The sequence below is a fragment of the Dermacentor albipictus genome, chromosome 2 (assembly GCF_038994185.2).
Source record: "Dermacentor albipictus isolate Rhodes 1998 colony chromosome 2, USDA_Dalb.pri_finalv2, whole genome shotgun sequence".
NCBI lineage: Eukaryota > Metazoa > Arthropoda > Arachnida > Ixodida > Ixodidae > Dermacentor > Dermacentor albipictus.
In genome coordinates, this window is record NC_091822.1 from 122255029 (window position 1) to 122274170 (window position 19142).

At 47.0% G+C, this 19142-nt stretch overlaps 1 protein-coding gene across 9 annotated transcripts in view; it reads right to left on the reverse strand.

The window, feature by feature from the left end:
* Nucleotides 1–19142, reverse strand: part of LOC135910755 (sodium-dependent low-affinity dicarboxylate transporter 1-like) — a 61476-nt gene that overhangs the window by 30861 nt on the left and 11473 nt on the right. For 6 of the 9 annotated variants that reach the window (XM_065442843.1, XM_065442840.1, XM_070533932.1 and 3 more), the window contains 5 exons: nt 17354–17473; nt 16715–16831; nt 7200–7280; nt 5321–5410; nt 319–426 (listed from right to left, as the gene is read on the reverse strand). In XM_065442843.1, the coding sequence (XP_065298915.1) occupies nt 319–426; nt 5321–5410; nt 7200–7280; nt 16715–16831; nt 17354–17473 (516 nt within the window). The remainder of the gene's footprint in view (nt 1–318; nt 427–5320; nt 5411–7199; nt 7281–16714; nt 16832–17353; nt 17474–19142) is intronic. The other 3 variants (XM_070533931.1, XM_070533934.1, XM_070533935.1) reach the window with 3 other exon arrangements.

Genomic DNA, 19142 nt, shown 5'->3' on the forward strand with positions numbered 1-19142 from the left:
GATTAGGAGGAACAAAAAAAAACTGCTCTTCATGTTGCTGATAACAACACAAGCTTGCTTACAGTTTGAGCAGAAAGCATCCCTTTCTTTAAAAAGTGCTTGATTGTTGGAGAACCGTTTATAAGCTGCCGGCACGGGACAGGATGGAACGGGAGGTCGTACTCTTATCGAATATTTCATACTGTGTCGAGTGTTATTCGGCAAAGTTTAGAGCAGTAAATTACCTCCAACAAACCACTATTAAGACTAAAGAAACATGTATACCCGGACTAATTATTCACCCAGCTATTGTTTAGAAAAAAGAATAGCTGAACTTACAACAGTCCAAATTCTTCTGGCACCGCGAACGGAGTGGCAAACTCGGAGCGGAGCAGAAGCACGAGGAAAAGCCCAAGAATGCAGGCCATGACGAAGTACTCCAGCTTGCTGCACAGAACAAACGGTGCATGGATCGAGATGCAGCACTGCGCTCCAATACGCTCAATTTGACTCTTCTAAAACCATCGCCACGTAAGCCTACTCCAACCTGCGGTTTGTCTAACCTAACCTGCAACCTAACCTAACATAGAATTAGTGAGCTTTTGCCTCCGCTCTTGTTATTGCCAGTGAGTTAAATGGTTGAAGGAGGCACGCTTGTCTCGGGCCTCGTATTAATGTACGAACTGATTTCAACTTGTTGTCGCCATAGCACGTTGTATCATGTGGTTCGTGGTTGTGGTTCAACCTGCGGATGAAAACGATTCACGTGGCCGATCACGCTCTTCCTTCCGGAGCAGCTATCTGGATCCTAGAGCGAGCTGCGCTGGGAGAGCGATCAGATTTCGCCGATCAATTAATCATCGTCACCGCCATCGTGGCATTGTATATAAACTGATGGACGAATCTATATCCAAGTAGCCCTGTCTTGCTTGTCCCTCTCGTCTTACTTTTGCACTTTTCAAATTATTCCTGTGATATACCCATACGCCTGTGATTTGTCGTTGCATCACTAGGATCGTTAGGTGCTTCTCAAGCTTTCGGTTTTTTTTTTTTTATCCTTCGTGCCCCTGCCTCATATGCTGTCCAGGCGACAGCCTAAGACGGCTCGCGGGAGGAAAATTCACCGTCCGTCATTGGGGCAGAAAATTCAATGGCACCAAAATGGGCTGTCGAATCCTAGACCTTCGGTGGGAGTCGAACCCACGAGGTTAGGTGTTAATTACGGCAAAGGGAATTAAGGTAGAGTTCCTAAAGATATAGTTAATTAAGGTAGTCGAACCCGCACTCTTTGATGGAAGTTGAACCCACGAGATGTGGTGCTAAATGAGGCGACGATAATAAAAGGACAGCTAATTATTATATATTTACTTATGGCACTGTAATCCGTGACCTGTGTTGCGAGTAGAACCCACGACCTGTGCTGTGAATAACGGCAAAGTTACTAAAGTATAGTTAATTAAGATAAAGTTAGTTAAGGCATGAATACTTTGTTTAGCGCAAAACAACAGACACAAGAAAGATGACCCCCCAGGAGAAGGCGCTACTCTCAACTGACATCATATTATTGCATCACTCCTTTATAGACAGCTCAAACTAGAGGAACATGCGCAGTGAGCACCATGTGGTGGAGCCACCAACATCCGATCCCAAGAGCGCACTCATGCGACAGAATCCAAAAAAACAAATTCAGCGCTGTACAAGGTTAAGGCAGGCACACTAATGCGCTGTGACCCCACCCGGTCAAAAAATCCGTCAGGGCTATCTTAATGGACTTGTAGAATTCTTGAAGGTCAGTCAGGAATTCTTACAGGTACTCTCCCAATACCAATAGGATTCTTAAAGGTCAGTCAGGAATTCCTACAGGCACTCTCCCAATAGCAATAGGGTTCTTAAAGGTCAGTCAGGGATTCCTACAGGTACTCTCCCAATACCAATAGGGTTCTTAAAGGTCAGTCAAGAGTGTCTATATGCACCCTCCCAATACAAACAGGGCTCTTAAAAGTCATCTAAAAACTCTTACAGGTAACCCTCCAATGCCACTAAGAGTCTTGTCGTTTATTGGAGATCCTTTACATGTAGCTTTTGTACACCATGCAGTAGGGCGCTTAAAGGGTAGATAGATTTCTACGGGCATCATGACCGTCCGAAACGAAAACGTCCGCGCAGCCGATTAACCGAGTTGAACGTGTAAAACCTCATGAAAAATCTGCAGTAATCGAAACCGCGATCAGTCTTTGTTTAGTGCTTTTACTTTTATTTAGCCTTTGTGGTGCCGAAATCGGCAGATGCATGAGGCAACTAGCAACCGAGCGGCTTTCCGCAGTACATCGGTGAATGATATTTTTTCACCTCATGTTAATTACGGTTACACAATAACATGAGTTGCGCTACCTTAAGAGTGTCGAGGAGAGCAGAAACTAATTGCCGCTATTTTAGCACAGCTACCGCGTGAGTATATTATGTATATATAGTATATATAAGCGACATCACAAACTTGGGCCAGTTAGAAGCGGAATGAAGGCTGCACTACAATATTTTTTGGTGACTTGTCATCAACTCATAACCTCAGCGGGTGATTAAGATCTCGTACTCTATTTTTGTGGCTGCCGAGCAATACACCATGCATCTATGCGTTGCTCTTTTGCACCACTGATTGCATCAATGTAACGACAAAACCGAACTGGTCATGTCGAGTGCAAATAAAGCTTCAATTTCCTTAATTTTGTTTGTCCTGTTAAAAATGGAGTGTGGAATGCGCACATGCCTGCCTACTGACTGGCATACAAGCTGCCCAGGTGGCACGTCAGGTTGGGCCAACGTTGGAAACATATTGGCACTTCTTGGCCCAATGACGGCCTGAGATTAACAGCGTGGTTCCAATATTGGCAGTGCCATTCTGGTTCCTGGCCCAATGTTGGCCTAAGGTTAACAGCGTGGTGTCAATATTGGCTGTGCCATTCTGATAGAGATCCAACGTTGGCCCACATTACACAGTCAGTAAACAATATTGGCTGTGCCATTCTGATAGAGATCCAATGTTGGCCCACTTTACACAGTCAGTAAACAATATTGGCTGTGCCATTCTGATAGAGATCTAATGTTGGCCCACTTTACACAGTCAGTAAACAATATTGGCACTGCCGTTCAACAAGGCGGGAATTATTGGACCGACTTTCGTATGGATTTGCCAATATGGGTTACTAGTTGGATTTCTTTGGAGGACATTGGCCCGTAATAAGCTAATTTTCGCCTTGTCGACTTTTAGTGCTCTACGACTTGCTGAGATTTAACAACGTGTTTTGAAAACTAACGCACTGATCACAGGCACACTGCGCAGGAACCAAAAATATGTTCTCCCATGTCAACTCCATGAATGGTACACCGCCATTATTGCACTTCTCCTTTACCGAAATGTGTCCCCTAAAGAGAAAAGCCAGTGTACCACGTAGCAAGCAGGGGAAGTCGCATAAATTTAGCCGCTGCTTTATTGATCGTGAATAAGAACTTGAGCTTAACATAAGAAGCAACGGTATTGCGAATTTGCCTGCGCATTGTATTTTTTGCATGTACGCTCCGCGGCTTTAGTGGGTCAAGATTCTGAGGAGAATCGAGAATTACAGTGCCTCAGAGCTGATGGAACCGTTTTATATTGCATCGAGAATGAGCGCATATGCATTAGTGAAACTATTGTGTGTTTGTTTAGCATGCATGGCATGTTGCGGCGACATCATGCTCCTATTCTAATATATTTGTTTGTTCGTGCATGTGTAGTAAGCTCCTTGTATGAATGCCCCTGACAGAAAAAAAATTAATTGCACGTTTTGGCATTTGCGTGTCAACAACCTCTTGCATTGCCTTTAGTAGGCACGGCGCATTCCGGTTTTTTTTTTCGGCCTAGCTTTCCGTCCTTCAGCCCCCCATTGCCTCTCCCCCACGCACCCAGGTGAGCCTGGTCAATGCTATCAGTCAAGCGTTCAGACAGCCATAAGCTGCTGTGTCGAATTGGGTGCTCTCGGAAGGATGGGGGAATGCCACGGGGTCACTATTGTCCTCCTTGTCGCCCTCCATCGCTGCCACCCCAAAACCCGGTTGGGCTAGGTTCAGCGGGGGAAAGTGGCGTTTACGCCGCATTCTTCGTTCACCCTTTCCTTTCGCTCTTTCCTTCTATGCGTCGCTAGCACGCCGACTGGGTGCAACACCGCCCGAGTGCTTGCCGTCCGTTCTTGCCAGCGCACTCCTCTCGTGAAAAATGCTCGCTTGCGCTCGTCATTCCTACTGACACGCCTGCATATTGAAATACGCAGCAATATGGCCACGAATTTTTGTGAGTGTTAGAATTAATATAGGCGAAACAACAATTAGAAAAAAAGTCGGCGCTCGTGGCCACCGTCTTCGATGTGGGATGAACTCGGATACAAAGAAGCATGGATCATACAATGGTGAGTGCATTTGTTTTGCGCATGTTATAAGTTTTATCAGAAGCAATATCACCCAAGCTATATCACCCAAGCAATATCACGCGGGATATATATTACTGAAACAGGCCTGGCTAATGTAGAGTGCCTGTAATTAAATAGCTCTTTTTATTTGCAGTCTTTGAATAGTGCCTGGAGTAGAACCACGTGTAAACCTCTGTGAATTTCACCCAAATTCCAGGACTATGATTTTATCAAACCACGCGTGCGGCCTGATCCTGCTAGTGATACCGAGGAACCGCGCTTCTTCTTACTGGTATAGGTCAAGCATCATTTCCAGCTGACAGTATTTCTTTCTTTTCGTATAACAAATGCTTCTTTTACTAGTGTTTCTTGACGGGACTTCTCGATTTCCACATTAAACATTTCGCACGAAGGCCGCATTGTGTCTACACAGTCTGAAACTAGGCTTTTTGTGCTGCAGCAGGTTTTGCTGCAATTTTTAATTTTAAAGTGTTACGCTGACTAGGTGTGAGCTGTAAACAAAGCGGACGGATCCTGCGCATTTTATGTCTGTTCTAAATATTACGTTAGACCTTGTACAAGGTATGCCATATATGTCGAAATATCAAGAAGTGTTACCTGACAAATCTCTTGCAAGAAAGTTTCTTGATTCACCCCTTCGAACTCTCTGCTCAGACTTATAATATTGTGGCAGTATGGTGATTTTTCAAATGAAAACTCTCCCACATACATTTGTCATACCAACATCTCTGACAATGTTCCTTTTCATTTTACAGTGCAAACATTGCCTCCAAGTAATGGTGAAGTCGCTATGGGATATGGTAGCAATATCAACGAAACCACCGCGTTATCGTGGTCCTCGGGGGCCTGATAAGCCCGCTGTCATCCAAGCACTGACAAACCTGCCTACCGACGTCAGCTCCCTGCCCTGAAACCCCTGGCCAGCCCACCGTCCTCGGCACCTTGCCCAATTCCTATCCTGAGGGCAGTGCCTGTAAATAAACCGTTTGAAGATAACCGAGCGTCACCCATCTAGGTCCACGAAGAATGCCTGTTTGTGAAAATTTATTCGCAAATAAACTGTCATAAACGTCAATTTCAGTATTCTTTTATTATTATTTGCAATCATACATGACTTCTGCTTCTTGACATCTTTTTGTCGAGCTTTCCTAGCTACTATTGAGGAAGACGGAAAGGGGACAATTGCTACAAAAAATGCCGCTAGCAAAATGTTTGCGGTAAAAATATGTGCGTGCTCTAAAGCCAGCATATCTAGAATATTCGTCATGCAAAGGGCATTGGCTCAAAGCTGGCATTAAGAATGGCAACGATATGGCTCAACACTGGTACTACGCTGGCAGCACGATGGCTGCTGCATTGGCATAACATTGGCCCAATCTTGACTTTAACGCTGGTCCTACGATGGCAGCTGCATTGGCATAACATTGGTCCAATCTTGGCTTTAACGCTGGGCCAGCATTGAATTGGGTTGCACTTTGCCAATATGCCAACATTGGTCAAACATTGGTACCAATTTCTGCCAGCATTGGGCCATGGTTGGACCAATGCTGGTGTGCTGCCTGGGTGGATGAGACGCACAACAAGAATGTTATTCCTTCAGCCTGCGTAGGACTAGCTGTGCCAATATGTCTTAAAATTGATGCAATCATGCATTTGTGCCATTAATGGACAAACTAATAGGGACCGATAGATTGGTAGACCAGTAGACTGGTAGAGACCAATAGACTGGTAGCCCATCAGACTGGTAGACCATCAGACTGGTAGACCATCAGACTGGTAGACCATCAGACTGGTAGACCATCAGACCGGTAGACCATCAGACCGGTGGACCATCAGACTGGTAGACCTTCAAGGTCCGAAATTACGTATAGCCATCAGACATGTAAGCCAGTAGCTTGATGGAATTTTTGACTGGGCAATGACTGAATGAAAAATGCTTCCGATAACTCTCGGGCGGTGGTGTCACGGCTCTTCAAAATCATGGTATCACAAAACATGGGTTTGCACTTGCATATTTTACAATGCTGAGTCAAATGGGAACCTGTGCCTGTTGGTATGGATCGCTCATGTTCTCTAAGTTAAGGCACTCGTGCCCACAACCTTTATTTGGAGTTGAACCCGACACCTTCGGTGTTAATTATGGTTAAGGTTATTGAGATACGCTATAATTAAGAAGCGGCAAATAAGGCACTCGAACCCGTGACCTTCGGTGGCAGAAAACAAGTAATAGGTAGTAACAACGCATAAGAATGAATATGTAAAGAAATGGAATCAATGTCTCGTGCGCGCGGGCTTTCACCTTCATCCTCTTTGGTGTGCGCTAAAATGACTGACTTTGACAACCAGAAAGCTATGATTGTACACTTTGTTTTAACGAGCGCGATAAGCTCCCAGCCATGTACTCGGAACTGTCTGCCATGTATGAACATCGACACTAAATGGGTCTAGAGAAGACATTCTGACGACGTATCCCTGCGGGAAAGTGTCACGCGCCTACCGCAGAACTAACGTGACGCCTTCTATGCGACGTCCCGACTGAATACATGTTTGGACGGTGGCAGGATTTTTGAGGCTGTGGCACGTCAGGCGTAGAGGAAGTTCGTCGAAAATGGGCCCTGCGAGACGCGCACTCGGCTGTTCCTAATCGAAAACGTGGTCAGGTCGACCTCCGCAGTTTATCTTCACTGCCTGGTAGTGCAGAGTCGCAAAGCTTCAGAACGACATTGTTTTGCAACACAGGTGCCGCACCGAGTTTCATACCTGAATCTCCCGAGAGCGCGGTATTTTTCTTCCAGGATCTTCGCTATGCTTTCCTTCGTCTCGTCGTCCTCTTCGCAGTCGCTGCGGGAAAAGAAAAATAAAAGCGTGGACAGCGACATTTTCTCATAAACATCTATCTAAAGTAACTAAATCGTGGTAGGAACGATTTTCTCATAAGCCTGGCGAACGCAGCCGTAAGGCCAGCTTAGCATTCTGTGAAAACTTCAACTTCATTGCTTCAGTCGTTTTGTCACAATAGCAAGAGTCAGCTCGTCGTCATCATCATCATCATCGTCGTCGTCATCATCATCATCATCATCATCATTCCAATAAGTACTGCACTGTGAGACGAATGCTTTGCAGGACTGACTGTCCTGTCCCTCTTTAAGTTGTCCCGTCGCCTGCGTTGTTTCGCCATAATGACCCTTTCTGCGCGGGCTATCTATGTATATCCTTCTACTGCTCTTATATTCAGCGCGAGATCACAGGCTTGAATCTCTGGCGCGGTGGCTGCATTCCGTAACAGCGACAAGAGGCAAACGCGTCTAAACCGGACACATTTGCTGATGCAATTAAAAGAGTTCTTTTTGCGGAAAATCAGACTTCATGCGTCCAACTAAAACTGTTTTTTTTTTCGCACTCAAGTCAGCATTCGCGCTTTCCAACTAGCCATGTGAAGCAGCTATACCAGTTATGCAGAAAAAACGCAGAAAAAATTGCAGAGGTATCTTTAAAAAGGAGCATAAAAAGAAATGTTGAAGAATCACCACCCCTGTTTGAATCTATGCGAAGTGAAGCTTTCATAAAGCGCCTAAATAAATTCGTAAGCGTGGCTCATTGGGCTGGTTGGTACATGGTTATACTAGGAGAATGACAGTAAGCTTGAAAAAGGGAAAAAATCGAGAGGCAGACCAAGACAAAATTACAGGAAGGCGGCTGGACTCCAGCCGCCTTCCTGTGGCTTTCTCCATGTCCGCTTCTCGATTTCTTTTTCTTTTTTGAAGTTTGCGATCACTCTCCTAGTATTGCCTAAATAAACCTTGCAACTAAATGCGATCTGTATAACTTTAAGTTCTTCATATTCTGCAGCGCGTAATCACATAAAATGTTTATGTATAATGCACCCCACCATGCCATGCAATATCTGTGCTTACGCAGTGCCTTGTTCACAAGCTACCCCTAAAATCGAACTTCATATCGGGAGAAGCAGTGTCAGACATCTATGCAGATATTTTATCAGGCCGAAGGTGATCAATGATGCTCATCGCGGGAAGAACTGCTTTGAGGGGTTTACGGGCACAGATATGTACGAGCTCTACGACATGCTCTTCAATATACTTAGGGCATGCTTCCTTGCCATGTGTCCCCGATAGCATGCACCAAGTAGTTAAAAAATAGAAAAAAACGGCAGCGTTCTATTTCGATGAAACAACAGAAGGCTCTTTCTTCCGATTGTAGAGCTTGTCACGTGGTATGTCGTTATGTTTAGTTGGCTGTCTTTATCACACGGCAAGAAGAGCTGCGCAAAATATAGCGTGTTGTAAACAATTGAAATTGGTGTTTTAGAAGTTGCCGCAGTGCCTAATGTTGATATGTCTGTCGTACATACAGTAACGAATAGGTTAATTATTAGTCTTTACAAATTAATAAAAAAGCGCCAAAATAATCTAGATGCTTCTTCAGGTTGCCTGCTAACGACATGCAATGAGTTTCATCCGCATAGAAGGCTGTCACAGAGTTGCATGCCCGCGCCCGTCTCAAGATGGCCGCCATTGCCGCAGCAGCACAACGCCGCTTGCACGGCGATGGGGAAGAGCGCTTCCCATTGTCCCGAGCTCGCCAGACCGGTTTGGTCATGGGTGTCGCCTGAGCGCGGCGGAGGGACGCGGTGGCTCGGCGAGCGGCAGAGCAGCTTGGAGGACGAAGGAACGAGGTCGTGCACCGGGGGACAGCTGAAGACGTGGTCGGCAGGCTGAGATCTCCAGGCCGAAGCCTTCGCCGGACGAGCGACAGACGGTGCAAGTCCGTCAGGATCTTCGGCAGCGAGGTTGCAGCAGCCCGACACTCTTCAGATCGGGACCTCGGCAAGCACGCCCCAGATAAGCCTCGTGTTCCAGGCCGCTCTCAAACTTTCCGCCGGACTGTATTTTCTCAATCGCGTTTAATCTTTCGTTTATTTAGCCATCGAGTGTTGATTCTTATATGTTCTGTTAGTGTAGTGTTTGCCGTATTTATTGTCGCGTGTATTTTTCATTTGTGTCGCGTATTTCATTTGTATTTCGCGAGTGTTAATGGTTCCCACGTGGTGGGCTTAGTGTCGCGCGAGTGGCGTCAGGGCGTGTGTTGTGTGACCCGCACGCTCTCCGCGAGCTAGGACCCACTACTGGAAGTTGTATGTTCTTTTCCTTTCATTATGTCTCGCGCATGATTTTATTTCATTAAATTGAATGTGTGTTGTACGACGTCGCCTCCCGTCTCATGCCTCTGGTTCACGGTCGATCAGGCGTGGACCTTATCGCCGGTCAGCAGTCGAACCTTCACTAAACGCACGCGGGGTGGGTTTGTTGTCGCCCCATCCCCTCCGGTTCGGAGAGTGCGAATTGCCCCACCACCAATTGACGGTTTGCAAAAATACTGTTGCGCATGCGCGAACACGGCTGTCACGAGCGCCATCTACATGGTTAGGTACGAGAAGCAGACGAACAACCAACGCAGCTATAGCGCGCCTTGAAACGACGGTTTATGGTGGTTTTGATCGCGGTATTTTCGTGAAAAGGACGGCTCGTTGTGTTGCGTATTGTGCACAAAGTGTTTCACTAGCAAACAGAGCACGAGTTTATTTCGGTTTCCGTCCGAGAAGAGTTATACGGCGAGGAAAGCAGCATGGATAAGCGACGGCCGGAGATGCCATCACAGCACACAACTTGCTCGCTCCTCGCAGAGCCGGTTCTCATCGCGCTATTATCTGCTGCTGAATTGTCATATACCAGAGCTGCGAAGTTATTTCGGCCTGCAAGCTTCGAGATACCCTTAAAGGGAAGCTGAAGAGTCTGTCGAATTCAATAAGACGCTCATATACGGATGCGGGAACCTTATAAACCATGTCGGTAAAATTTGGGTTTTTTTTTTTCAATTAGGAGCGACGTAATCGTCGGTTGAAATTGCGCTGTAGCTCCGCCCCCCTTTGAGTGAGCGAGCGGAGCGGAGACCGGAAACCGCGGTGTTGTGACGTCAACTCTGCTTCGTTCCTTCGCAGCGTCCGCGACCGTGCCTGACCGCGCTTGTTTCTGCGTGCGTGCCATCGTGTATCTGCTTCGATCGACCCTGCATTCCTTTGTTGGTGCGTCTGCGTGTATGTAGAGTGGTAGTCAACGTGCGTGGTAGTCAACGTGAGTGGTAATCAACGTGAGTGGTAGTCAACGTGAGTGGTAGTCAACAGATGAAGGTCGCTACACGTACCGCATGAACCGGGAAGCTTTTCGCGCGTTTAAACCGTCTTTGTAGATTGCCGACAGCTTTGGACAGCGCACAAATGCCGACGATCGCATCCCCGCTTACGTTCCACGAGGAGGCATGCAGGAACACAACACTACAGTTGTTTGACCGGAAACTAGCTCACTAGATCACCGAAAGATCGCCGAGATCACTAGATCGCTTTGGAAAAAACACACTCACTAAAGAGCATTTCCAACACGAGGAGATCACAAGGCTTTGCTTTCGTTCGCGTCTAAAGCACTGCTCGCACCAGCATCGTTTGCTTCTTCGAGAGGCCGGCTCTTCGCAATCGGCTCGTACATGTAGGGAGTAACGCCGAACTCCTCAGAAAGACGCAGTCTCTCTAAATTTTCCATTACCGTCTCAGAAAACAGCACCAAACTACCTGGCACCGCGCTTCATGTGTAGCGGCAGCGGTCGGCAGCGGCAGAGTTGACGTCACGACGCAGAGTTGACGTCACAGGCAGAAACGAGACGCACGAGCTGGGCGTGTCCGCTGCTGCACTTTTCGTCAAAATAAAATATATTTGCGCTTTCTTTCGCTCAATTTGGATACGATATTCGAATTCGGAGGGTTGAAAACCATTATGTACAGATGTTCACTCATTTTTTCTGGAAAACCTTTCAGCTTCCCTTTAAACGCAGCCGCATTTTGCCGGAATAGGGAAAGTTCAAGATGGACGGAGACGGACAGCGCTTGCGAACGCGCCGTGGTGTCACTTAGTTGTCGCTGACATGTTATTATACTAAATATTATAAAGTGACGTCGAAAGTGCGCCTCATATGACAATCAGCGCCTAGTACTACGCCACTGAAGTGATCGAAACACACCATTCGAGGGCAGTTGGTGTGACCGACGGGCAGCGCGGAGCGACCACCGCGACGGAGTTCGGCTGGTTTGCTCTTTTCTGCCGACGGTGTACAGATAGGCAAATGTATTTCCTATTTAGCCTTTTAATACTGATGCATGAGGTAAAGAGCTAGCAAAAAAACTATGCGTTCACTTCCTAGCAGAAGCTTCTTCGTAACCGGCGACACCCATGGCCAGCGAGCGAGGCCTACCGTGTTCATCGATGGCAATTAGTGCGTCGAGAGAACGGCGCGTCGTTTGAGACATTCTCGTATTTGCCGTGCGCGAAAAAAGGACCATCGTAACAAGTCAAACAGCTCCGTGAAGCTTTGCTTTGTTCCAGATGGGCCATATTAGTAGGATAAACTCTCCTAAGCGGAACATCCCACTCGGCGCGCTGACTTTGTCGGCAGCCGCCGAACGCTCGAGCCGGCAGGCCTAGCTCCCGGTTGTCGAAGCAGCAGCCGACGGCGCTTGTAATGAAAACAGAGCGGGCCATAAAGTGTTTATTTTCATGAGTATTTTAGCGTCTGGACGATTATGTCGCGGTTAAATGAACGCAGAGTTCGTTCTCTATACTCTGTCGGCAGCAAAGAGCAAATAAGGCTAGCCGCCTTGCGCGGTGGTCGCTGCGCGCGGCCAGTCTGCGAAACCAAATGTGGACACTCGGCGACACGTCGGCAGCGTGTTTTGACGACGCGCACTCTGCTCTTTGTTGAAGGAGTGTATTTCGCACGCGTCAGTCCCGTGCTGGCATCAGCAGCCCCAAATATACGATATCTTTAACGTAATTGTCATTCAGTGCCGAGCCTCGATGAGCCTGGTGAATAGTGGCAGTTATAAAAAGCAGATATTTCCACACGCGATCAGTTTGTGTGGTACGCTTCGAGAAGTCGGAGGTCTATGTCATGCACGAAAACTGGAACGGAGTGACGGCGTCTTCAATTATTTTTGACGTCATGAACACACACGGTTGCCGCGGCAGAGGCCAGGCAGCAGCCGAGAAACGAAACTCGCTCTCTAACCACATACTCTCGCACGCAGAGCACTGCAGCTTTGCCTCTTGTGCGCCAGGTGGCGCTCACTATTTTGCAAACCGTCCATTCTTGACAAAGGCATGCGGTCTTTTTTTTTCCTTTTTTTTGGAAAAAAAACTTGGCGCAGTATAGATGGGACACCCTATATAAGTACTTCGGGTCACAGTGGTACATACCAGGCCGTAGGATTTACCAATCGTCACATTCCCAGCGCCCTAATAATAAACTAGTACTTAAGAAAAAAAACCGTTGAACATCACGCACTTTTCAAGGACGAGACATACGCCATCTTGAAATAGCTATATGATGCCGTTATATGTAAAGAACGTACGTCGTCAGTTATTACGCAAAACAGAGGTAAGCTGACTGCCACTACTTTGTATGCCCAAATTGCAGGCTACATAAGCCAAAGCATACATTGTCGCATACCCGTTTTACTGCAAATGGGGTAACCAAAGTATTTATAATGAAAAAGAGTTCAAAGAAGGCTTTGATTACAGTACGCCATTGCGCCGAGAGGCCAGTGGATTTTGCGAGGTACTCATCAGCTGACATTACGTGGGCAGGTTTTAATTCGTGAAGTATTGTTTGAATTATTCATTATGGGGTTTTACGTGCCAAAACCGCTTTCTGATTATGAGGCACGCAAGCCGTAGTGGAGGAGTCCGCAAATTTTGACCACCTGGGGTCGGGATGATTTCGCATATCGCCCCCATCTAAATGCGGCCACGGTGGCCGGGATTCCATCCCGCGACCTGGTGCTCAGCAGCCCAACACCATAGCCAGTGAGCAACCACGGCGGGTATATTATTTGATTAAAAAAGCAGAAATGCGCTTACCGGTACTATTTTCTCAACCAACATTCAGTGTACTATATAAGTTGTCTATTAGGCAAGACATGTACTCTTGCCAAAGCCCAGAGGTGTATGACCGAATGCACCTCCGCTTCAAAACGGCCATCGGAATAGCGTCTACGCTGGGCTCGTCTAATTAAAACTATTCCATTCTGACATTAATCCAGCATCCTGACGTCGCATTTACGGTACAGCGGACACAACGTCGGGCGGTTACCCGCAGCGTTGTTGGAACAGCCCAATCAAACGTTTTCCTTCTTTATAGGAGGTCACTTCTTTTTTGCTTTGAAAGCAAACAGCGTTGTCGACCCTGACAGGTTTTTCTTACGTAATTGGTTACGTAATTGGTTACGTAATTACGTAAAAGGCGAAGAGCCCGCTCAAGTGAAACAGGTTTGGTCCGAGCTAGCACAGGGAAAGTAGATAACAGGATGAGGAGGGAGGTGCCGGCGTCGGCGATCGGTCCGCTTCCCATTGCCGAAAATTGCTGCGGTGTGCAACGGAAGAAAAAAACAATGCAAAACGCATCCTCAGCGAAGAAGAGTTGGCATAGCGCTGTTGAATATGTGCCGAAATGGCTCGACAGCGTTGTACTGCCCCCAAAGAAAATATATTATGTACAGAGAAGTCTATTCTCCCCGGCAGCTCCGAGTAACCAATGTCAGAGCGATGCAACGGGTTGGCAGCCGTTTATTCTTTTCATTTTCAGAATGGGGAAGTTTCTGGCTATTCCAAAAAATTCGGTTTTCGTTGGCATATTAATACATCTTCAGTGGGCACTTGTAACCTTGGAGTGAGTTTTCGCGGTATTGTGGCAGCGCTTACAGACAGGTGAAGTAGGCGCAGCCCGAAAATTTTTTACCAGTAGTGCACGGAGGGCTCGTGGCGAAAAAAGCGTAGGGAATCGTGTAAAGATTTGTTTTCTTTTCTTCGGCCTAATCATGCATAATCAGTGTGCACAAGTTGTATCAGATCATATCAGTCATCGCAGTTTTCGTGGCATCGCTCGACTGACAGGCGAACTGTAGGGGTAGCCTGAAAATATGTTGACCAATCGTGAAGGGCTAGTGGCAAAAGGGGGAAAGAAACAGATTGGAATATGGCGTTACTTCTTTAGCGCCCCTGGGGCGCTGTAACGTAACACTAATGTAATATGTTCTTATTCCACTCTCCTGACGTCAGATTTGGGTAACCGCAGACGCAATCATAGGGCGATGACCCACAGGGTAGCCTGGACAGTCCAATCAAACGCTCTCCTCATTTATAGGAGGTAACTTTTGTTTCCTTTAAAAGCGAATAATATTGCCAACAGTGAGGGGCTTGTCTTATCTAACTGGCTGAAAAGAGGCGAGGAGCACGCTCAATTGGAGAGGGATTCGATGGGGCCGAGCCAGTGCACTGAAAATCGACAACCGGGTCAAGAGGGTGTTCCCGGCGTCTGCGATTTGTCCACTTTCCCTTACTTAGCGTGCGATTGCTGGTCCAAAATCGTGGCCGCATGCAAGGGAAGGATTAAGATTCAAGCTAAAATCGATCAAAAACATTACACTGCCACGCAAAAAGCTTTATTGTATGCAAATAAACCCAAGCTCTCCTGCAGGTGCGACCAGCCAGTGCCTGAGCGATCAGCGGCAGCCATCTTTTATTCCTTTAGGAACATGGCAGCCTGCGGCTATTCAAAAGGAAATTCAGTTTTGTTCGGCATATTAATGCATCTTTTACGCGTACACATCAATTTCATGCGGTGAGCTTTCGCGGTTTTGTGACGTCGCGTGACAGGCAGGTTAAGTGCGTGCAGCGCGAAAGCTTTTGACGAATAGCCGAGGGCTAATGGTGAATAAGGCGTCGAATCAGGAATAACTTTTTCGTTTGTTCGGTCCCATCATGCATACTCAGTGTGTACACGTCATATCAGATGGGGAGCTATCGCGGTTTTCGTGGCGTTGCGTGACAGAAAGGCGAAGTGCGGGTGGTCCAAAAAAGTTTTTGACCGATCCCGGAGGGCTGATTGCAGAATTGGAATAGAAAAGTTTGCAATGGGGGTTTACGTTAGAACGCCCGTGGTCCACATAGCACAGGGGCATATTCTCTGGCGGTAACTGTCGGCGTAGCTATCGCTTTCGCGTGACATGCTACACGGCACGTTGGATGACTCGAGCGTTATTGCTCGACCAGCGAATCAGCTCCACCGGTTTTGCTCAATGAGTCAAGCAGTGCATACTGAAAGTGGAATCACCGATAGTGACCGTTCCGGAATACGCCCCCTGTGTTCACCAGAGCGTGATGCATTTTTTAAAGCGATAGCATTTTTTAACGCTACTACGAGCTCTCCAGGTTGGCGTATAGCGATCTAACACAGTAAGATGCAACGAGAACGAGAAGACTAAATGGCGGAGGAGGAACCACGTGTTCGGGGTGCGTCTAGCATTCGCAGAGCACCTTATGCCAGCAGAGCTATCAGCTCCGAACACTATCTTACTTCTTATCTCTGTCCTCCTTCCCTCCCTCCTGGTCGTTCCTCTATGTTGTAGGAGGCCGTCGTTCAGGTGGCAGCGACGCGCTACACAGTTGCGGTGCGGTCATCCCAGGCTTTCATTTTCTCTCTCTAAGAATAGCTCTATCTCTCTCTCTCTCTCAAGTAAAAAGAGGAGAAAGAGGAGAGAACAATATGTATCACTGAGGGGCGCAGACGACGAACCCAAATAGATAGGAGGTGCAGAAATGCGAGGAAGAAGCGCGGAAGGCTGCATGCGTCCTCTCCACGCGAGAAATAAAGCAGGTTTAATTAAAAAGCTCCGATGATTTTCACCTTCATCTTTAGTTTTTGCTGCCGGCTTATTTTTCTTTTGTTTCTTTTTCCTACGCTCTAAGTGTGGAGAGCACATCAGCATCCTTGTAACGTGGTGATCTCAAGTTTGTCTACACTTCCGTGCAGTATGCGTAAATTAAACGAGAAATTAATCGGGCACCCTTGTATGTAGGCTTTCTTGCAGCCTTAGGAGGAACTATTTAATCGGTGAAAGCGAAGGATGCAGTGAAATACACCGCTGTCCAACTCCGGCAACTGGTATAAATGTCCCAGCTAATTGAGCTCGCATGATTTTACGTCACTTTGGTGGCGAACGCATTTCATATAGCTGGTTCTCGGGAACTACGACTTAGAACGTAGATCCATACATGAACAGCAGACGTAGCGATCCTTCCAAAGCGGACCTTGTACTGCATTCGTAGGTTTTCAGCGAGTACAGTTGTTACTAAAATAAAACCAAACGCCCTCACTATTCCTTGAGGAAGACCACAAACACGACCATCCAGCAGGCCAGGATGCCGGCGGCCGAGATAGGCAGGCAGATGACGAGCCACGACATCATGGTAAGCCGGTCGTACGAGTACCGCCTGCCAACGAAAGGAAGAAAAAGCTGGAACAGGCATTGGGCGCATTTTTTTAGGCATGAGATAAGGTTTGATTCTTTTTTTTTTCTAGGCCGCAATAACCCCAGAGGAGAGGGATCTCTGGTGCCATTATGTCACCGCAGAGTCTCATCAAAGCCAGTGTTCGCAGACTGGAACATACTAAGCTCCTTACAGGTGTTAGCTATGGCGTTCTTTCTGTTCACGTTAAACGAGCCCATGGGAAGGGAGTGGGGGGGGGGGGGATATATTTCAGTGCTTTACACAAGAGTGTACTCCACAGTTAAGTTTGCTCTTTCAGGGGTACATGCAAACTAAACAATCAAATAATTGTAATAGGATGTAATGGAAATAAAGAAACCTGCATATCCCGTGTTTTTTTTTTTTACTTTCTCAGCATTTCGTTCTTCTTCACTCATTCCTGTCTTTGTGTTACGTTAGCCAACATATTACAAACGAGAAAAAAAAACTAATACAAAGTGCCAGCCGTGGGCGCCGATCTCTTACTCTTCAAGCACCATACGCAGGACCCGAGACGCCGGGTTGCCAAAGACCGAGCCGATGGCGCCAAGAGTTGCGGAGTAGGCGACGGACAGGAGCAGGACTCGTCGGATCAGCAGGTATTTCCTGCGGTTATAATGGGTGCGCACCGGCGCCTGAAACTCCGCGTGACTATGGCGGCCGTTTGCCTAGGAGCAAAAACCTTGATGTGTTCCCTATTGTGCATTTTTTTCGAATACAAGGGAACAAGTACACGCAGCAATGGAACTATTTTTTTCGTTGTTTCATCGATCTCTTCACATTTCCCGCTTACCCGTCTTCCTGTTAATATCGAACGAACCTTAATGGCCCTTCTACTGCGAAGCTGTTAGCGCATTCAAAAAAGCTCGGAAACGTTTTCTGTGTTCTCTCAGTGTCAGCGAAAGAACGTATACACCGAATGTAAAGGGACGCCAAAGAGAAATATGATTTCTCCTGTATTAGTGTAAATTATCCTTCTGCAATACGAAATAATCAAGCTTAACGTGAGAAGACGCTTGGAGCCACATAAGCCGCAAAAAGGGAAGACGAATGGCGAGGCCGCCTTGAAGTTTCCGCACCAGGTCGCGATGACGTCATGGCTTCTGATGGCATCTGCTAGGGCCTAGTTAATTCCCTAACGGTAAAAATTGACTAAAGGTGGTCTAAAGGTGCTAAGGGCGGAACATGGCAAGTTTCGCGAACTCTTGCCGAGCAAGCGGGGCCCAAATATGAAATAATACTTTCGTATAAGTGAAGTCACACTGACGTAAAGACTTTGGAGTGCCGGCGCAGTCTAAATAAAAGGGAACTATGACCTTTACTTTGTATTCTTATATGTAACCTGTTATCGTTAAAATAACGATAGAGTTTTCAAAGAATACATCCTCGGTCTAAACTGCCCTGATATTCCTCTTCAGTGTTCTATTAAATTAGCATGGGAAAAGAGGGAGATACATATTTGGGGCGATGGGTGGGCAAAGATTGAGGGAGAGAGAGAGAATAAACTTTATGCAAAAGAACACACGAGCGTAAGATGCTCCTCCGCTCTGCAGTGGGTGGTCCCCTCAAAGCAGGAGACCAGCTAGCTCCCTTAGCTGCCCTTCACGCTCGGTTGACCAGGTTGAGGTGGTCCGTCGAGTCGGAGATGGACAGCGCTGCTTCACCATTTCCGTGTGGTGGGGTGTACTATGGGTGCGAGGTGCGGTGTGCTTGCACAAGCCCATACCATTTGGTAAATCGTTGCGCATTGATCGTAGTGTGGGCATATATAGGTGGGGAGTGTGTGGGTCAACTATGAGGTGAAATGAAGATTGCTTAATACTCGTTCTCTGCCTGTTAAGAGACGTTACATGAAATGAGGACAAACTAACCTTGCAGGACCAAATCTGGCTGTAATATTGAAGCTAGGCTTTCTTTTGCCACACCTCCCGAACTCTTCGGATTGTGGCTACTGTTTTGCCATATCGCTGATACTTAAAGAAAAAGTTGAATTACGTGCCCGATCGAACTGCGGTCCCCCAGCTCGGCAGCCAAATGCTCTAACCATTGGGTCATCATCGCGCGTACACTACTGTTGTGCCAGCGCAACCTAGCTTTGAGCTGATCGCCGCATAAGACCCATTTCGTATATAGCACGAGTGCGCAAGAACACACGACGCGAGAATGAAATGGTCAAATTGAAAGCACTCGATTATTCGTTACACGAAAGCTTCGCTCCACACGGATTCCAAGAGTGCGTTGAATAGGCCTAAGATTTTAACTGGAAGGCATGTGG